The sequence below is a fragment of the Aethina tumida genome, chromosome 1 (genome assembly GCF_024364675.1).
Source record: "Aethina tumida isolate Nest 87 chromosome 1, icAetTumi1.1, whole genome shotgun sequence".
In the NCBI taxonomy this organism is placed as follows: Eukaryota; Metazoa; Arthropoda; class Insecta; order Coleoptera; family Nitidulidae; genus Aethina; species Aethina tumida.
In genome coordinates this window covers 55,049,033-55,070,258 of record NC_065435.1, presented here as the reverse complement: position 1 = coordinate 55,070,258, position 21,226 = coordinate 55,049,033, and the positions used below count along the sequence as shown (strand labels likewise).

Below are 21,226 nucleotides of genomic sequence, written 5' to 3'. Positions count from 1 at the left end.
TCACGGAGTGTCTGTTTTCCCACTTGTAGGCGGCTTAAATGTTTCAATCAATAAGCGACTTCGGTGAGTTAACTAAATTTTCGTTTGCCCTAATTTATTACATAAAGTAAGCGGAGCGTTTTCGTCATTTTGGAGTTGAAAATTGCACATCGATATTAGGACGATAATTGAATTGCGTTCTGTTTAAACGGACGAAATTGCGTTTTTATTTTATGTACGTAACGTGTATTTTTTTAATGTTTATTATTTGTTTGCACTGTTTGCCGAACAAAATTGAAGTACATTGTTTAAATAAATAACAATTTTTGAGTGGATAAAGATCAACACATTTTTTTTTTGAGAGAAACAATGCTGCAGCGAAAATAGGTCATTTATCAGTGTTCGTATTTTTCATTGTGTTTATAAACTAATAGCTGTAATCAAAATATACAATGATTTTGATAAAAATAAAATACTATAAAATATTGGAAGTGGAGCAAATTTTAATTTGTTATATTCTCATTTGAAAACAATATTTTCTATTTGCACAAGTAGTTAATTGAAGTTTTTTCCTTTTATTCCTTTATCGAGTTTATTTAGTAAAATATTTCAATTGCCTGAGCCGCCACGTAAAACCCGGCGGCGTTATTCAATCTTTTGAAGGATTACATTATTCCTCCCCCATTGACCTCAAACGCTAATTCCCTTTCACCTGTTACACAAAACTGGCACAACAAAATAAATGCATTTGTTTTTAACTCGAGTTTAATTTGAAAAATTAATGTGAGATTAATTTAGATTGACAGTGCCGCTTCCTTGAAAAAAATACAGTATAACCGTCTTTTTAAACACCCTACTTAAATTCACATTAATTAATGTCAATTATAGCGATTACCATATTTTTGGATTAATTTTTTTGAACATTCTAGTTTAATAAGTATTTTGTTTGTGTATTGCTATACCAGATTTAGGAATCCGGGATATTGTATGGGTAGATAATCAAGATTTTGAATACACAACTTGGCCTGAAAGTTTTAGTCCAACGCCAAGAATCCTACACATATAACTAACACAAATAAACGCAATAAACGGAAGTTTGAAATTTCAAGATATGATGTTTATTATAAATGATATGACGTTAGTTTTTTACAATGAAATTCAATAAAAGTCACCCACCATTATAAAAATTTAACCAGATTTACCATAAACAAAATACTGATAAAATTTGTCTCGGAATATATTTATTTTCGGTCAGTCATATGTGATTATACTAAATATTCCAAATTAACTTAAAGAGACAGATAGACCTTTAAAGTGACCATAACATTTTAATATCGACTAAACCGAATTAAATCTAATCTAACGGATACCGTGTAATTAATAATAATTGATACCAACGCTTCATTGAAAGGTAAAACCTTTTTTAACACATTTAACACGGCTTAAATTCACATTAATTATGCCAATTATGATCATTATCATAATTTCAGATTAGGTTTTTTGAACATACTGGATTAAAAATTCATGTATTGCTAAATCAGATTTAAGAATCTATGTTAGGATACTTTATGGGTAGATAATCAAGATTTTGAATATATAAATTGTCATATATAAATATATAAATGCACAAAAATGCATTTGTTTTAGAATTAAGTCTAATTTAAAAGATATCGTGTGATTAAAATTAATTGATACTACCGCTTCCTTGAAAGGCGATAGTTAAAACCCTTTTTAACACTTCTATCATGACTGAAATCCCATTAATTATGTTAATTATGGCGATTATCATAATTTCAGATTAGATTTTTTGAACATACTGGTTAAAGTAATTTCATCATGTATTGCTAATCTATGTTTCAGAATCCAGGATACTATATGAGTAGATAATCAAGATTTTGAATACGTAAATTGGCTTGACAGTTTTAGTCTAACGCCAAGAATCCTATACATACAACGATCTTGACTTAAACAAACAACCGCGACAAACCGAAGCTTGGTACTTCACAATATGATTTTTATAATAAATGGTACGACTTTAGTTTTCTACAAACAAATTCCACCCATCTTAAACTTAACCGAATTTAGAAATGGTATTAAAAAAATCTGTTTCCAAAAATATTTGTCAGTCCTATGTGATCAGGAAACCTAATCTATACTACTTCAAATCAAATTATTTGTTTAAAGCTAAGTTTACTGGATAAATTACTTACTATGTATTCAATTAAATTAAACATTCAAAGTCACAATAACATTTTAAAACCATTTGGCACAAAAAACAATGCATTTGTTTTAGAATTATGTTTAATTGATAGGATACCGTGTGATTAAAAATGATCGATACCACCGCTCCTTGAAAGGCGATGGTAAAAACCTTTTCAAACCCATTTAACACGACTTAAATTCACATTAATTATGTCAATTATGGCGATTACCATATTTTAATATTAGATTTTTTAAACATGCTAGTTTAAAAAGTAATTTATGAATCGCCAAAAGAGATTTAAGAACGCAGGATATTGTATGGATAGATAATCAAGATTTTAGATACATAAGTTGGCCTGAAAGTTTTAGTCTAACGCCAAGAATCCTATACATACAACAGTCTTGACTAAAACAAACAACCGCAACAAACCGAAGTTTGAAACTTCAAAATATGATTTTTATTATAAAAGATATAACGTTCGTCATTCTCTTCTCGGAAAATATTTGTTTTCGGTCAGTCGTATGTAACCATATCAACTATGATATTCGAAATCGACTTTATAGACAAAGTTTATTAATTAAATTCGTGGTAATTTGTTATATCAATTTTTTAAAATGTACGTAGTTAAAATAAACTTTCAGAGACAGCATAACATTTTACTTCATTGGAGGCTTTCTGGCAAAAAAATTAATGCAATTGTTTTAGAATTAAGTCTCATGTAAATATCGTGTAATTGATAGAAAAGTCTCTTTTTAAACACGTTTAACACATTAATTATGCAATTATGGTGATTACCATATTTTCAGATTGGATATTTTAAACATGCTAGTTTAAAAAGTAATTTTAAAGTAATATAAAGCATATCGTGTTATCAAAAATGATTGAGTACCGTTTCCTTGTAGAGTTAATAGAAAACCCCTTTTTAACACATTTAACAAGACTATACTTAAATTCTCATTAATTATGTTAATTATTAGCATATTTTTAGATTAAGATACTAATGTAAAAAGTAATTTTCTAAAGTGTGAAGAATATAGGAAATTATGGGTAAAAAAAAAAACTATCAAGATTTTAAATAAAAAAGTGACATGAAAGTTTCTATCTAAAACAACAACGTATCTTTCAGATTTTGATATAATATTGACAATCAATCATTTTTGATTTTAGTGTATAATCTGTAATTCGAAATGGCTTCATAAATTATTTACTGAAAGACAAAGTTTGCTGGTTAAGTTTGCGGTAGTAAGTACGTTAGCAATTTTTTATCAGGCATGCTGCTTAAATAAACATCCGAAGTCTCCATACATCTCAAAATCAACATCCTCGGAGGCCTGGATCGGGTCGAAAACGGGCCGCAATCCGGCGCCACAAGCCGCCACAAAGCCCATTCGATCTCGGTGCCGTTCCAAGACGCGAACCGGATGCGACAGATCGAAAAGCGAGTCCGATTGACGGACGGCGGGTGGAACGGCGGCAGGAACCGGGGAGACGGACGGACCGAGACGTGCGACGGCCTGCGGGCTGGCGGGCAGGCCTCGTTTTCGCTTTCAAGATCAATGCTGGGCTGCGGAAAGCACACGGTTCGCGGCCTATTGCGTCGAAAGTAAAATTTGGGTAACTGGAACGGTGCGCGGAGGCCGCGGATGACACAATCGCCCGAGAGACCGGCACTCCGTTTGGAACGTTGTTGTCGTTCCGGAATTCGCCGTTTCATCGGCCGTCCAAGGTTACAGCCGCACGGAATTCGTTTCCACATACGTATTACTGCTCTAGTACGAGCGAAACTCTTTCCATCCATCGGTCTCAGCGTGCGAACGAAGGATTTTTATTTGACTTGTGGTCGAAACTTTGCCGTTGTGCCATTCAGTGGGCAATTGCATAATTCGTGGTTGGGCGTTCGTAAGAGATTCGAAACCGTGGAGACTATCTGCAACGTTCGGGAGCGGCGACGGCCGCACTAATTCATAGAACGACGCGTGACGTCACGGCGCCGCGGCAAACGTAACGGCGCAGACGATTGAGGGAGAGTCTCGAGACGATTCTGTTTTATTCTTCTGGCAAATCTGTGTGTCCGCACGTTGTAATGATCGAACTAAGCCGTGGCATCTCGTTTTTTAAATTTGTCTCTTAGCGACATGAAACTGGCATTTGGGCGACGCTGGGGAGGGTTACTTTGCGGGAAGTTAATGCTTTCTACGTGTCAGCTCTGTGTACTGACTTTATTTTTGGCAGGTGCAATGATCTAATGCTGATATCTTTTAAAAGCCTGCTTTTAAAATTTCTTGTTCCGACTTAAATTTTTGACATCATGTCTTTTTATTTGATTTTTATCACAGGAGGGACGGTACACTGCACAACATTCCATGGAGAGTGTTTTTCATAATTTTCTTATATGTTATACCAGAACTTATTTATTTCTATTGTTTAAAACATCTTTTTTACAAAATAATAAATTAAGCTTAATTTATTGATTGCATTTTATATAGTTTACTTATCTATTTAATTAAACAATTAAATCACTATTTCTTTTCTTTTGTCATAAAAAGGAATACTGGATTAGTGATTCTTGTAAGAGGTAAAAAATAAAGGGTTTTTTACTATTATTTAACAAAACTAACAAATCTGTTACATTATTTAAACTATATTTTTTAAATAGTTTTTTATTCTGGCCAGCTATAGAAAATTTTTTGACAATTATTTACTTATTTGTTATTATCTTTTTTGACAATGAGGTCTTAAAATGTGCCCTCCTGACATCTTTTGAATGCAACCTCGGATAAAAACCATATTGTCGATCTAACTAGATTCTGACATAAAGTCGACATGAAAAGGTGGTCTTGTGATCTCATTTCAAAGGCATTTATATTTTCTATTCAATTTTATTTGTAAAAAATTCGATATTCCTACAAAAATAGGTATTACAACGTAAGATAGTTTTAGTAACTGGATTGTTGGTTATTACACATATACTACTATAATTGTGTAAATTTTGTGAATGTAAATTAGTTGTCATTTTAACACTGATTTTTTTCTTCATCTTCTCATCAAATATAAACTGTAGTAAAAACTTAATTTTTATATAAATTGTGGCCCATTTGAAAGCGGGACACCTCCACAGAATTTGTATTTTTAGTATGTAGCCCCACATATTTCAACTGAAATAGGTTTAGTTAACAGAAACAATTTAAAAAAAAAAAAGTGTTAGTTTACAAGCAGCTTACAAAATGAAAAATTTTGCAGTTGTAGTGAATATTGAACGGCCCCTTCAAATAGTACCGGTCGGAATAATTTTCAATTTAATAATTCGATAATCCATTTTCCTGCATGCATCTCCTGGAAAACGGCAGAACAAAACAATAATTCAAATGCAACACATTTTATCCGGCGTCAGCGTGTACAAGAGAATAAACAGCGAGTGAACATTTCAATTGGCGCTTAAAACGTTTAAATAAGCGAGATGTTCTATTTGCCGTGTCTCGTTTTCAACAGCGCATTAAAGCCAGGCGGACGTTTGTTGCAACGCGCGCATTGATATTTAAAATTATCCTGCGGCATTCTTGTTTCGCAGGAATGTTTGCACATCTTCCTGATGGCATTGCATAACAATGGTGGGCGCAACCGAGTCGAGCTTTCCCGCCCTTGTTCGCGCGATCAAACCCGTTTTGAATTATTTATTTGTTTGTTGCTAAAAGGTTTCGAATTTGTTCAGCACTTGAGATGTAGTAGGTAGCTTTTAAAAGGCGACTGAAGGTTTTGCAAACGTGTCTTGTTGTTTAGCGTTGATTACATCTTCAAAATTGATCTTCGATTTACATAATTGTGGTCGTTATGTCCTCCAAAATACGTACCTTAAAATAGATGTATTAAAAAATGATTTACGGTTGGTCAAAATCGTTTTGTATAAACTGGCAGATTTTCAAACACACAATATTTCATAAACTCGAAATTTAATTACTTTCCAATTTGTGAATCATACCAAATATTAGTAATAATGTTTTAACTGAAAAGCTTTGTTGTTCGAATTGTTTATTCTTTATACACACAATATTCCATAAATTCGAAATTTAATTATCACATAATTTGTAACGCTTGACAAAAATTAGCAATAATGTTTTCAATATAACTTTTATATATTTATAACAACTGTTTAAGATGATGTTTCTAGTAATAGTTTTAATTGTTTCAGAACTCTTTTTATACACTCAATATTCCATAAATTAAAAATTTAACTACCATATAATTTGTGACTCAATATAAATTAGCAATATTTTTTTAACCGAAAAACTTTCAATATACTTACGAAGATCATGTTTTTGGTGATAGTTTGAATTGTTTTAAAAATACTTTTATCCACTCAATATTTCATAATTTCTAAATTTAATTACCATCTGATTTGTTACTCATCATAAAAATTAGCAATATTATTTGAACAAAAAAAAACTGAAAAACTTTTAATATGCTTTTGCCTATATTTACAACAACTTTTTAAGATGATCTTTTTAGTGATAGATTATTTCTAAACTGTTTTTATACACTGTTTTTATACACTCAATATTCCATAAATTCGAAATTTAGCGACTTGTTTTTTAACTGAAAAGTTTTTAATATAGTTTTTATATATTTATAACAACTTTTTAGGATGATGTTTTTAGTGATAGTTTGGATTGTTTCAAAACTTTTTATGGACTCAATATTCTATAAATTCAAAATTTAACTACCAAGTGATTTGTGACTCATAATAAAAATTAGCAATATTTTTTAACTGAAGTTTTCAATATACTTTTGCTATATTTATAACAACCTTTTAAGATGTTTTTATACACTCAATATTCCATAAACTCGAAATCTGATCAGTCTGATTTGTGACTCATTGACAAATATTTAACTTTTTTAACTATAGTTTTCAATATATTGCTATATTTACAACTTATTAATATGATGATTTTAGTGATAGTTAAATTAAATAATTATTTTAAAACTGTGTTTATGCACTCAATATTTCATAAATTCCTATATTCTAATATATTAATAATAATAAAAATGAGTAATATTTTCTTTTAACTGAAAATCTATATACTGCTGCTATTTTTATAACAACTTATTAAGAAATGTTTCTGATGATAGTAAATAATATTTTTTTAACTGAATAACTTTTAATTGATTTTTATTATATTCCTCAATTAGTTTATAGATAAAAATAGTAAAAGAATACAATTTATTATATTATCATTTTAAAGATTGTTTAAATAATTTTTCACATATTTTCATAAATTCGAAATCTAGGAACCTTGACACGTTCTTTAAATTACGTATGCATCGGACAACTTTATAAAATAGCTGCCACGGAAAAAATGCATCTCATCACACTAAACCGTTAATATTTCAGCCGTTTTACGGGCACACTTATGCTTCATGCGATCGTAAAACAAAAATTGTTGCGACGTCGTCCGATAAACAACATTACGGATTAAACCGGGAGCAAAAAGAAAAAAATGAAACAAAGATTAACACAAAACAAAGAGCGAAACGGAAAAACGGCCAAGACTGCGTCGTGTTTTTTTCAGCCGGTGCCGGAAAATCGTCCGCGGTCATCGTTTCACGTTTCATAACGATTTCCCCGGCGACCCAATTCGCCGAAATGTGACCCAGAAACTGAAGGATATCCGGGCACCGTTCCATCTATCGTTTGCCGAAAACCGAAGTTCCCGATACATCAACGTGTGGGTGCACGAAACGGCGCCCCCGCCGATATTTTAATTTCGGCACATGCAAAATTAACCACCGGACTTTAAGTGGTGTATTTACAAAACGGCACGATGAAAATGTTGCGTGCGTGGTCTATTAAAGAATGTTTGCCGATAATTATCTCTCGGGCGTTTTTGCTTTTTATTTTGTTATTTTCCCCGTTTATTGCCTCAACCGTGCGTCGTACCTCTCTTTCGCTCTTTTCGGCTTTGCTTCCGCTTCGTCCGTCATTCGTCCGCCCACCGCCCCTGCTCCACCGTTCGACGTGCCTTTCCTTAATCAATCAGCGTGATTGATGGGTTGTTTTGTTCATTACCAAATTAGATTATGTACCCATTATCATAATCCGGTTTCGTTCCCTCGCGCGACACTTTTTGCCAAGTAAAATTGCGATCGGTCCTGTTCGAATGGGAACGGTTGAGTGTGACGGTAAACGGCTGCTAAATTGTTCTTATTATCTAATAAACATCAATTTAAACTGCAGCAACAAGTAAATAATTGGGATTGTGTAGCTCCATGGTCGAGAGCGTGGCTTACGACACCGCTGGTATAACTATTATTTTACACTGGAGTGCTTTTTATGTTTTCGCAAGTAGAACACACACAACACGTGTAGAACTTATGCTTTTGCATTTTTGCAAGGAAACGGATCCGCGTGTTCGGTCGCTAAAACACACGGGATTGGTGGTTTTAATTTAAATTGTAATATGTGTTTAAATTGACATTAATTTTACAATTTATTATCTCGCATATTATTTACATTGTTATGTTCAAATGAATATTACTGTGTTTGAACACAAAGGATTGACCAAATATATGCGTAGCAATTATTTCCAATTTACACAGCAACGTTAAACAGACACTCCCGCTAAATGAAATAATATACATAAATTATCGGGCATTTATCAATATTATCAAATTTCTATTTTTAATTAACCTTTCAAAACACACATCCATTTCGAAACACACAACTGTAGTTTAATAAAACTCTATTCGTTTGATCTCTTGTGTAATTTTTGTTGGATGGTACGTAGATATTTCGGCGTTTAAAAACGATTTCGATTTGCAGCTTTTTATTTATTTTGTTAATGGACAAATTTTTAATTTTTCATGTTTGTCGTTCATTCGAAATAGGTGGGGTTCAGTGATTACGCAGAAATATTTCTCTCAGTTGCAATTCCTATGATAAATTATTTATAACGTCACTATGTGTTAACGAGATTATTTTGTTTTGTACACTTCCATTTGTTTCTAGAACTGAAGTTAAATAAAATATTTGCATTCAATTTTCGTTTTGCATTGTTTCATTTCCACATGTACTTGACCGTTGAAAATTTACATTGTTAATTGGATGTTTTGCGTGTATCTAACGAAAACGACCTTCATTGATAATTAGGTTAGCCAATCAGTGCGTACTATAACTTTAATATTTGCTTCTTGTTTCATCAAAACATTTTCAGATAATATATTTATATCCATAAAAAATAAAATTATACAAGAATATGTTGGTATTTTTTATTGAAAAATTTTTAATCTTATTTAAAATATATTTAAATTTATTTAAAATGAATCAATTTGTCACAGAAGATATTTAAAAAAGATTTTAATACATATTTTTAAGGAAATTTTCTTAGATATGAAAAATATTTAAAATGTGAAATTATAAGGCATATTAAAGGTAATTTTTAAGTTTCATAACGAAAATAGAAAATATTAACGTAGATATTAGACTTGATCTTTTGCTTCATGAAAATGGCAACAACAAAAGACTTATGTAACAAAAAATAGAAATTTTATTAGGAATTTGTCAATGAGAAACTAGATTTCTAAATTTTACTTGTCGCAATACTTTTTCAGAACAAAAAATTGTATCTTATAATTTCAAAAAAATATACATCAAAATGAATTCAGCAGTATAATTAATTAATAACTGTTTTCGCATATCATTTTTTATATTTAAAGGTAATGAATTTGTCAAATAGTTAGAAATTCCTGCTAGGTAACTAGATTTTCACATTCTCAATAAAATATTTTTTAAAAATAACCTACTTAAATATCCAAAATGCTTCAACATATATGGTGTATATTAGACCAGTTTTTTTCTTTTCTGAAAATATCAACAATAACATATATTTATTTTAAAAATATTTTTTATCAAGTTTTTAATAATTTTCATATATAGCATTTTTTATATTTAAAATTAATCAATTTGATTAAAAATCCGCTGAGAAATTAGATTTTCAGTTTCTCAATAAAATATATTTACGGTTTAGGTCGAAAAATTGCACATCACTAAATTGAAATAATTTATAGCCGTAACAGTTTAATTAAAATCTTGCTCAATCAAGATATGAAACAAAAACATTTCCAAATATTATTTTTATCTAATCAAATTATAATAAAAATAAAATATTTCAATGTGACTTTAGACACGTCAATCGATTATTTTACATAATAGACATTCTTAGATATGCAAATATATGAACTAATAAAATTCATAAAAGTAAACCTAAACCACAATATTTTGAAATAGAAATAATAATTAATATTAAAATATTAAGAACAAATTGATTTACCATTATTATTATACAAGTATTTAGATTATTCCAATTAAATATTTAATAAATGCACTTATATATTCGAAATTTGTAAAAATATTTGTTAAATATTGTTTTTAAATCCTGGACATAGCTATAAATTACGATTAAGACAACAAAAACAAAAGAGTTCAATAAATTTAAAAATCACAACTGATAAGTAAATTGAGAAACAACAACAACAGATATAATGTTTTAATTTCAGCAATTCAAGAACAAAAGTGCTGAATCGAAATGTTGAAACTTGATAAACCTTACGTTTGCGTCGGTGCAAAATTCATCGAGGGAACTATGACATTTTCACGGAGAACTCTTTAAGACGGTCAACGACATCGAATGCGATGTATTTAATATTGTTGTTATTATTCTGACGGCGTACGTCTTTGTTGCAAATGGAATTGAAAGAACCGTATTTCCACCTGGCTAAACGCGTCCGAATGAAAACCGAACACGCCGTTTCCGAACGTCGATCGCATTATTAAACCGTTTAACAATCTGACGAATTTTCCCCGTCGACGGATCGAACCGCCAAAAAATGAAAACGAAAGAAAAGTCGCATATTTAAAAGCGACGTGAACGTGAAATATGCGATGCGATCGTAAAAGCGGCATCGCAGGAAGCATCGATTTTGTTATTGTATACGCCGACCGTAATATCATGAGATCAAAACCGATACATTTCCCAAGGAGCATCGGTTTTCATAAAATTTTTGCGCAATATGGTAAACCGAAACTTTCTACCAGTCATGCATGATGTGGCCCGAAACGTGAATCGAATCCTGTGGTATCAAACCGTGATGGTTACAACAATTCAACAAATATTGTTTAGTTACGGTCGAACAATAATTGATTTGTACATTAAACAAAAACCCATTTTGTTTTATTGGCACCTTGTAACGTCGCAGTTCATCCGTAATAATTAAATCATCGGGTGGTTCCCGTATTTGCTTGAATCAATTCGCCGCATTGGAGCAGCGAGAATCCGCATAACGTGTCACATTTAATAGAAATATCTCTGTGTCTGTAATTAAGCTTTTTTTCGCCATGTGTGTGTGTATCCATTGCATATGCTTTTGTTATTGTTTTTCGACGGCGCAATACGTTCAATTATTTCATGCGCTTTGGTAAATTAATTATTATTATTTATGTATCTCTAATTTGCCGGATAAATTTGTTGTAACCGTTCAGCATATTATTATTGTTGATTTTAAATTATAAATTACATGAACTGTAAACTTTACAGTGTTTGTTGGCGGCACACAAAAATATTTGTTGGTTTTGCTCTCTGTATGTTTTATCGTTGCCTTTCTGCAGTCTACTCTTATGTTGTTTGTTGCATAGCGTTTTTGACAACACAGTGTTTGCTTGTTTATTTTATAGACTAGCAACTTTTATTCAGTTCATTTACGAAAATTACCTTAACCAGCATTCACTGTACTAAAATCTGTTTTCGCGTAACCATAAAATAAAGTGTTTACGACCGCTACATAGTCGATAAAACGTCATTTTTTGGCGGTTGCTGGGATTTCGCAGCTGGTACATTAAAACGATTCTATTTAAATTGGAACGTATTGTATTTTAAAACAATAACATTAGGACTAGAGGCGCTCTGGCTTTATGAAATTTTCGCCTTCACACATTAAAGCTCTTCTTTATGTGCCTTGTACGCTTTTGTCGTTGTTTATTACATAATCTTTTTTTAGTAGATTGTAAAAGGATTGTTTGGTTTTGAAAATCATGGTATTTTATGTGCAATCAACTATTTTATTTCTACATTGGGATATATAAATTATAAATCACGATAATTGGACATTTTACTTTTTGCTGCAAAATAATTTAAATCTGTTTTTAAAAATACATACAGGTATTTTGTAATAAAATTTTATATAACTAATTAAATTATTTTCAAAATACAACGAAATTTTAAAATATTTATTTTGTTTAATAGCCAGTTGTTAAATTATTTACGTTTATTATAAATTGTTATTAAATATTTCATTGTATTACATGAAAACTTTTATTTTTATTTATTAGTTTTTGACACATTAAAACACAGACACTTTTATTGTGAGCAACGGATTTTTTAAAAATAATTATATTTAACACAGCACTACAGTTGATAAATTATTCTCATTTAACATAGTATTAAAATATGTACAGTAGAGGCCATAATTATAGCAACTTAATAAAGTATATTAAAAATATTAGTTGTACTACTGGAATTGGATGCTGTATCTAGAATACCTGTTGTTTTTCCTGTTATTATTGTGTCTACTATGCAACTGGTCAATCTAATTTAATTCTTTAAAAAATTATGTTTTTTATATTTAAATGGACAAAATTATAGCAACTTTTTATTTTGCTCTGTGAATTTTAATCGATTATTTGGTCTTTGGATTATTATAATTATTTAATCATTGGTGAAACTGTAAAAAAAATTATAAGCATCGAAGTTTAGTTTTGCCCGTCCCAATCACCAAACCCTATAGAAAACATGGGGGATCACGTTTATAACAAAATTCGATATGAAAATTTTACAAATTTAGATGAATTTATCACAGCAATTCAAGAGGCTTGCAGAAATATAGAATTGTCATATATTTGGAAAATGGTCAAGTCTGTCAAAATTAAAAAACAAAAAGAACATACAAAGTTTTAATAATAAAGTGAATAACACCAAATTAATAATTAGAATTCCCTTTCAAATTTAAAGTTGTTATATTTATATCCAGCTCAATTCAGAAAAACATTGTATATAATAAGAGTATAATAGGTTTTATAACATTGTTTAAAACAACAATAGTAAATTAACATTATTTTAACAATTCACATTAAATAAAAGAGGTATGTCTAAAATATTTGATATTTTAAATAGATGCTATAATAATGTCCACTACTGTATATTTTTAATTGTACTTTTCACTGTAAACAGTGATTCAATTATTATTGAATCATTCCTCTACCTGTGTCCTTTGACTGGAACATGTTTAATTATTTGATATTAAACTACATATTAGTTATTTTATAAATTAATTTTATTTGTAAATCGACTGATTAAATTCACTAACTTTAAATTTATGTTGTAATTTAAATAATATTTCAGCTGATAAATTATTGTCATTAATTATAAATAGTATTAAACTGTTTGTTTCATTGCACTACATGAAAACTGAAACTATAAAATAAATATTCGTGTTCACATATTAAAGCTCTTCTTTGAATGTATACTTTGTCTTGTATTCTTTTGTTGTCGTTTGTTGCATAGCTTTTTACCTGATTGTAAGAGCATTATTTGCTTTTGAAAATTACCGCACTTTATGTGCAACCAGCTATTTATATCCACATCGGAATTCATTTAGAAAATTATTCTCATGTATTTTATATTATAAAATAAAATAGTTTAGTCGCAAATTTTATTGGTGATCCGTTGATCTTTACACGTCTTTTTTTCTGTAAAATAACTTAGATGTTAAATTAAATCCACAAATTGTATTAGAAAATAAATATTTTTTTAATGCTCCATAAATCAATTTTATCATATTAGAATTTTAATTTTCCCTTACATTTAATATTGCGCAAATATGAAATGTTCACTCTCAAACTTTGAAATAGTTACCATAAATTAACATTTTGATGAAATATTGGTAAAACGTGCCGAATCAAATTCAATAAGCCACAACACTGTATCATTTTAAATTTGGCCATATATTACGATATGTGTACATAAATGATTTTAATTAACAAAGTAATAAGATGGAATACATATAAATTACGACAGTTCGCTTAGCTCCGACAATATTTGCTTAGCTCAGTGTTGACATCCCCTATGTAATCTTTACTGTGACATTATTGAAGGACCTTTTCATATTGGCGATTTTCCCCAGTGGTTTTTTGCAGTTTCGTTGCCCGCAAAATAGGTCACACCGAACGAAATAAGATATTTGATAGACAATGGAAAATGTTTTTCTTTAAATTAGTTGTGTGTAGAACAATGGAAAACAATGCAGAGATATTCTGTTGCTCGGGAAATTTAATTTTCAAAAAGAGTGAGAGAAAAAAAAGGTTGAGAAAACTCACTTGACTGAGTTTCGTTTTAGCCATATGGGAGAGTGTGTTGTGTGGACAGGATTATTTTTATGTGGCGTTCATCCACCGAACAAACCAATTTGGTAAACAACTTTACCTTTTTGCCCAGCCCGATAAAGACATCGTTTAAGGGAAGTCGCCTGAAAATTGGATTTTCCTAGTTTTCTCAACTGTAATATTTTACAATAACTTTATGGCGGTGAATGTCGTATACGGTTTTTTTGCACGTCGAACTTAATTATGAAATGTAAATTAGCATCATAAAAAGTTTTCAGTATTTTAAAATTTTTAATATAAAACGTGATTGCATCAAATAAAGAAAGAAATTAAGTCGGCGTACTTTTCATTTTTCAGTATATTGATTAAACCGGTAACCAGAGATATTTTAAAACTATGAAATGTTTCTACTGAAATGCACGTGACAGAAAATCACTAATAACAATTACGGATGGATGCCTGATTGCAGAATTAGGAATTGATTAGTTGCTAATGAAATTCCGTCCTTGAAACTATTTAAATCTTCAAGAATCTATTGTTTGTTTCTCAACGCTTGCCTACATGTGAAACTGTGTTTCTCTAGCGAATTATGCTAACAAATACACACACAGACATTTTCATTCCCTGTGAAAATAAACTCTCAACCAATAATCAATATTCGAAATTGTTGCCTGAGTCTTATGCAATCTTTTTTGCCTTCGGAAATATTTTCGTTGGAATATTAAAATCAAACTTACTATGGATCTTTCTAAATACATAAATAAATATTGCATGTAACTATGCTGAAAACTATTTTAATATTTTTCAGCATAGTATAATCAATAACCACTAAGTGAAATAGTAGTAAATGTAAAGTTTAATTAGCTTCGTGGAGCTAAAACTTATTCCGCTCCATTCACGACAAAAAACACGAAATTTATTTGATTAATTTGCAAAAATCGCATTACAGTTTGCGTTATAGAAAATTGATTAATTGATTTCTGTTTATGTACTTAACTGTTTTTATATTGCATCCGAAGTTACAATAATCCTGTTTTTATAATTAAAATTTTATCGTTGACAAGTTCGAGTAAATATTCCATCCAATTTTGCACGTTCCGTTAATTAATTTACTGGAGCTGAAAAACTTCCTGAATAAGCTTCCACCGTTTTCATTTCCTGTGGAAATAAGCTTCCTATCGGTAACCTTTATTCATTTCTTATATCTGTTTATTGAATTTTAAACCCAACTACGTATACACCGGTAAATTAAAGTAACCAAAAATTTTATCAATTGCACATTTTGTGGCGCTATCGACAAATAATAATCATTCTTTATGCTTGTTTTAATATTATTTTAATATTTTTCACAACTATGTAAATATTATATAAATGTCCTTAACGAAGTATAAATAATGATTATTATTTAATAAATCATATAATTCAAGTTACTCAACAATTACGCAAATTATTACGTTTGAAGTCGATAAACAAACGAAATATTGCGGTAAGTTTTGTAAAAATAAAGTTTTTTTTATAATTTACCTCGTGGAAGTAAAACTTTTCTCCTCCATTCCAAGTTCGTGAAAAAAACACAAATGGTTAAACTCTCATAACAATTTAGATAAAAACTTATTTTTATTAATTTATCTATAAAGTTTTTTATATGTTATGTTACATACAATGTTACAATAATAAACTTTGTCAATAAATATGGATTTCATATTTTTTTAACTCGATACATGTGATTAAATCAATGTTTTCATTGAAACATTCTATTAAACTGCTACTGAAAATATTTCCAATTTTATGGTTGATAAATCCAAGTAAACATTTTATCCAATTTATCAGGTGCCTTCTTTAATTGATTTACTGGAGCTGAAAAACTTCCTGAATACGCTTCACGCCGTTTTCACTTCCTGTTGAAATAAACTTCTTATCGCTATTCATCTCGTCTTGTGTCTGTTTATACAGTTTTTGATAACTTCGTGCAAACATTACATTGAAAATATTTTTCGTAATTTAAGGCAAAGAAATATTTAACCAACTGTGCTTTTATCAAAGCTTTCATGACATCTACACCACCATCAATAAATAAATATTGTGTGTGAAAATAAATATATAGTTAATATTCCAATTTATTTAAATGTAGCAGCAAGTTTCACATTTAAATGACAACTGTGGCTTTGAGTGTTTCAGTTACGGACTAAAGTTAACTTCAAGTTAGTTGTCAATTGAGTGGGAGTACAGTTAACCTTCAATATCTCCGATGTTCTAGGTCGTAATATGCATTTCCTTTCGAAAACTTTTGTAGACACTCGTTAAAACTCATGTATAAAAAGCCCTTTATAAATCTCGTTTATAATATACTACAACTGAAGCGATGTAAATTTTTCTCAACAAACTAACTGATAAAAGAATTTTATTTGATTCATTTGATGAAATCAAACATCAAAGAAAAATAATGCTTTTCATTTATTTATTTCCATACTTGTTACATACATATTGGTACTGTATTTACTGTGGAGCTCGTGAATAATCTATATTTTCATTGAAACATTCTATTGATGGTGAAAACATTTCCAATTTTATAGTGGATAAATCCGAGTAAATATAGCGCCCAGTTTTACAGTTTCCCTTGATCTACTGACACTGAAAAATATCCTGAATGTGCTCCCACCGTTCCACATTTTGTGAAAATGTGATTTCTATCAATAATCGCCATTCATCCAAGCTGGTTATATCTGTTTATTGAATTGTTGAACTCAATGTCTGACACGGCGGCTGCATTGAAAACATATTATTTAATTTAAGAGTAGCTGAAAGTTTTCCCGAATGTGCTTTTGTCATAACTTTCGTGACATCTATAGCATCGATAAAGTTTGTGCGATGCGCATTCCGACAATAGCGGAAACGGATTCTGTCGTCTCAATTCAGGGAAAACAGGAATAGATGAAAACCCCCTTTCCGTTTATCAATGGCCTCGGGTAGTCGGCTTGAAAATTTAATTACATATCAACATGTACCCAGGGTTGATAAGCGTACATGTCACATTACATGACGAACCAATTTCCGTGCATTATAGCAACACCGTTTTGTGACGTTGGGTGTACGGAATAATCATAGCGGCCTTCAATCACTATTCAAGTTTCATGAAAATATTGTGCTGGTTACATTATTAGATTACGAACAATTATTTTTTGTTATGTTATGAGTATAACAAACTTTGTAATTTGTAAGAAACCTCTTTTGTAATTGGATTTTCTGAACATGAGACAAAGGACAGTACAAGTAGAGGCGTATATCATAAATAACGCAAGTCACAGAAAAATAACACGATTTAGCCACTGCGGACGAAGTTTTATCAGAAAATGGCCATCCACAAAGGTGGAGATTGTGCACTTTCAAAGGAAAATTAATGAAAGAGTATCATACCCAATGCCACAGAAATGAAAGGTCCCGTATTAATCACAAAGATTCTTTGAGATTCATTTTTACTTTTCGCCTTCGCGTTTTTTTTTTTTTTCTTCTTTTTTTTATTAAAGCACCATCCCTCCCATCGAAATTATTAACAAGACCTTCGCAAAAAAGTTTCGAAATTAAAAAAGTTTAGTCTGTAAAATGGGGAAACAACAAATGGAATATTGCCTTCCAGAAAACAGGCCCGATGGAAACGTCCACCACTCGGAACTGAACAAAACGAATTTCGTGAAAGGAGTAAATCACCTGCAAAAATACACACAAAAGCGGTAAGGCCGCCGAATTTGCATACGTATTCGTGTATTCGTGTGCCGGAAAATTTCCGCACGTACAGTTTTTTTTATTATTATGTTTCAAGACACGAGTGTTAACTCGAATTCTAACGACGCCCCGTTAGCCGTTTGGACAGCACGAAACCTGAAAACACTGCGTGTATGATTATCTCATTTGGGATACGAATGGGTTTGGGTTTTTGTGGAAATCGAATGGGACTGAACGAATCAATTATTCGTTCTTTTGACGTGACGGAAGGACCAATTGACTGTTAAATTTATGTGGTTGATGGTTTCTCATTTTTGTTACAGGAGATGTTACCTACCACTTCAAAGTATTGGTGCCGAGTGTGGCGGCGGGAGCGATCATTGGTAAAGGCGGAGAAACGATCGCACAACTCCAGAAGGAAACGGGAGCCAGGGTTAAGATGTCCAAATCACATGACTTTTATCCAGGTAGGTGATTTAATTATAGAAATTAAAATTTTGTATGGGAAACTAGACGTCAAACCTATTGTAAAAATTATACAAATTGTGGGGTTCTAAAAGTGTGATATTAATAATAATTATTATGATTTACGGGGTGTTCAGATATATCCACACTATCTGGAAGAAGCACAAACTTGAACTTGAACTAAAAAAGCTTCAGTAGTAGAAGAACCAGAGGACAGTAAGAATGTTTACCATTGGTCAAAGCTAAATTTCTATCATATTTAGTAGTCTCTGGCTCTTCTGCTGTTAAAGCTACAACTTTTATATTATTATATACGTACTATTTCATTATAAATAGCATTGAAGATGCTTTGTAGTTGGCCGAATATAAACTAGCATTTTGCTTAAATATTTCAAAAATAATTATTTTTTTATTACAAAATATACTGAATCTCATTAATAGAATATGTATAATAATCCAGTACTAAATAAATTTAATTCTAAAAAGTCAAAATCAACATAATTTAGGATGTAATGTTATTTATTATAAGGAGAATTTTTAGTAACGAGCGTACTTCATTTCATTCAGTTTTTTAAACAAATTGTTATTTCAGGATGTGATATTTTGGTCGAATTTCGGAGAAATTTTTATTTTTCGATTCGATTTTTTAATCGATTGTCATTAATAATGATAAATGATATTTTATATCAGCATAATTGATAAATTTAAATTGGTTTAATAATAAGAGTCTCAATGATCAATGTACAGGATAAATTACAATATATTAAGAATAAAATACCTTATAGTATAAAAACACTGATAACGAAGGCTTTTATAAGTCGATGTCGGAATAAATTATAATAATTAGTAGAACTATTTGACAAACCATTACATTAATATTCAGCAATAAATTTATGTGACAATTATAACAAAATTCGATGGTGTTTTTATTAGTAATTTGAAATGTAAAAGTGAAAAGTTAATTAAACATTTAATAATTATACGCAGTGATGGTCAGAGAAGCACGCATTACTATGGTATTTAATGTTAATTAGGAAATGCACACCTCTAATTAAATGCAGTCAAAATATTTTATATTTCATTTAAAATAATTACAGTATATTATTTCTCTCATTATTCATTTTGTACCTAAATAATATCTACTTAAATTAAATCTTAAACAAAATAAATGCGAAATGTGGCTTATATATATTATTTTATTAAATAATTTATACATAACTTTAAATACATAATAAATATTAAATTATTAATATTTTATTGGGTACTCTTTATTCGTCATAACCACCTATAAATGGTGCAGCAAAAATTAAATGAAATATCGGCAGGGGTCGTTTGAAATTAATTTCACGACTCTTCAATTAATAACCACAATTCATCCAAATTAAATTCTTTTTGTTGTTTTAATCGACATTACATTTCGTTCTACAAATTTTCAATTATATTTACATCTGGACTCTGGTCACTGGAAAATCTCAATATTTTTATGTTTTTAACCATGAACAACTTTGGATGCGTGCTTCGTTTCATTATCATGCATAAAAGTCCATGTAATTGGTAAATTATCATAGGCAAATGGTTTCATTACATCTGTCATGATGTCTCTATATAAGAAACGGTCCATTTTAGTAATAAATTTTTGTAATGGACCTATACCATGCCAAGGAAAGAAACTCCAAACCAAAACTTTTCCTCAATCGAATTTCAAAGTTTTTATATCTGGGATCCAAACTTTTATTATGAGGACGATGAATATATTGAAGATAGATTCGTCACTTCAAAGTACCCTTCGCCAAAATTCTGTAGTATCATTAATACATTTTTGTGCAAAATTTTTGGCTTGTTCGAATATTCTTTTTTGATACCAATGGTTTCTTTAGTAAAATACATTCTTGCTAGATTTTTCATTCAGTGATCGTCTAATTATACAAGGACACACTGATATTGTATGACTCGTCGACTGATTCTTCCAATTATTATCTATAAAAGAAGTTGATTTTTTGTTAGAACGTTTTCTTATTATATTTTTAAATGAGTGTGCTGTTTCATATTTGTTAACAACATTTTTCGGGGGCATCTTAAGCTTTTAACGACCTTAGCAATATTTAAATCTTGATTTTTCATGTTAATTATCATTTACCTTTTCCCTGGAATGTGCCTTTTTTCCTAATGAAATAATCTTACAAAATATTTAATTTTAAATTTTGTTCTAATCACTCTACATTTTGTAATATTTATAAATAATATAAATACAACCACTAATTATTAATTAATAGTAATGGCCTTAGCGGGGTTGTTGAGAGAAAAAGTTTTAATGCAAAATAAAATAAGCTGTACATTATTAAAAGATATTAAATAAACTTTCATAATTAATTTTGTTTAACTAAAATATATTTTGTTTTGAACACATTTTTGTGACGATGAAAATTACGAATATA

At 30.1% G+C, this 21,226-nt stretch overlaps 1 protein-coding gene across 11 annotated transcripts in view; it reads left to right on the top strand.

Moving 5' to 3' along the window:
- LOC109603010 (RNA-binding protein Pasilla) overlaps positions 1–21,226 on the top strand; it is a 107,983-nt gene that overhangs the window by 53,020 nt on the left and 33,737 nt on the right. For all 11 annotated transcript variants that reach the window (XR_007547070.1, XM_049961665.1, XM_049961668.1 and 8 more), the window contains one exon: positions 18,650–18,793. Coding sequence is in view for 10 of the 11 variants with exons in the window: in XM_049961665.1 (XP_049817622.1) it covers positions 18,650–18,793 (144 nt within the window). In the remaining variant the exon portion in view is untranslated. The remainder of the gene's footprint in view (positions 1–18,649; positions 18,794–21,226) is intronic.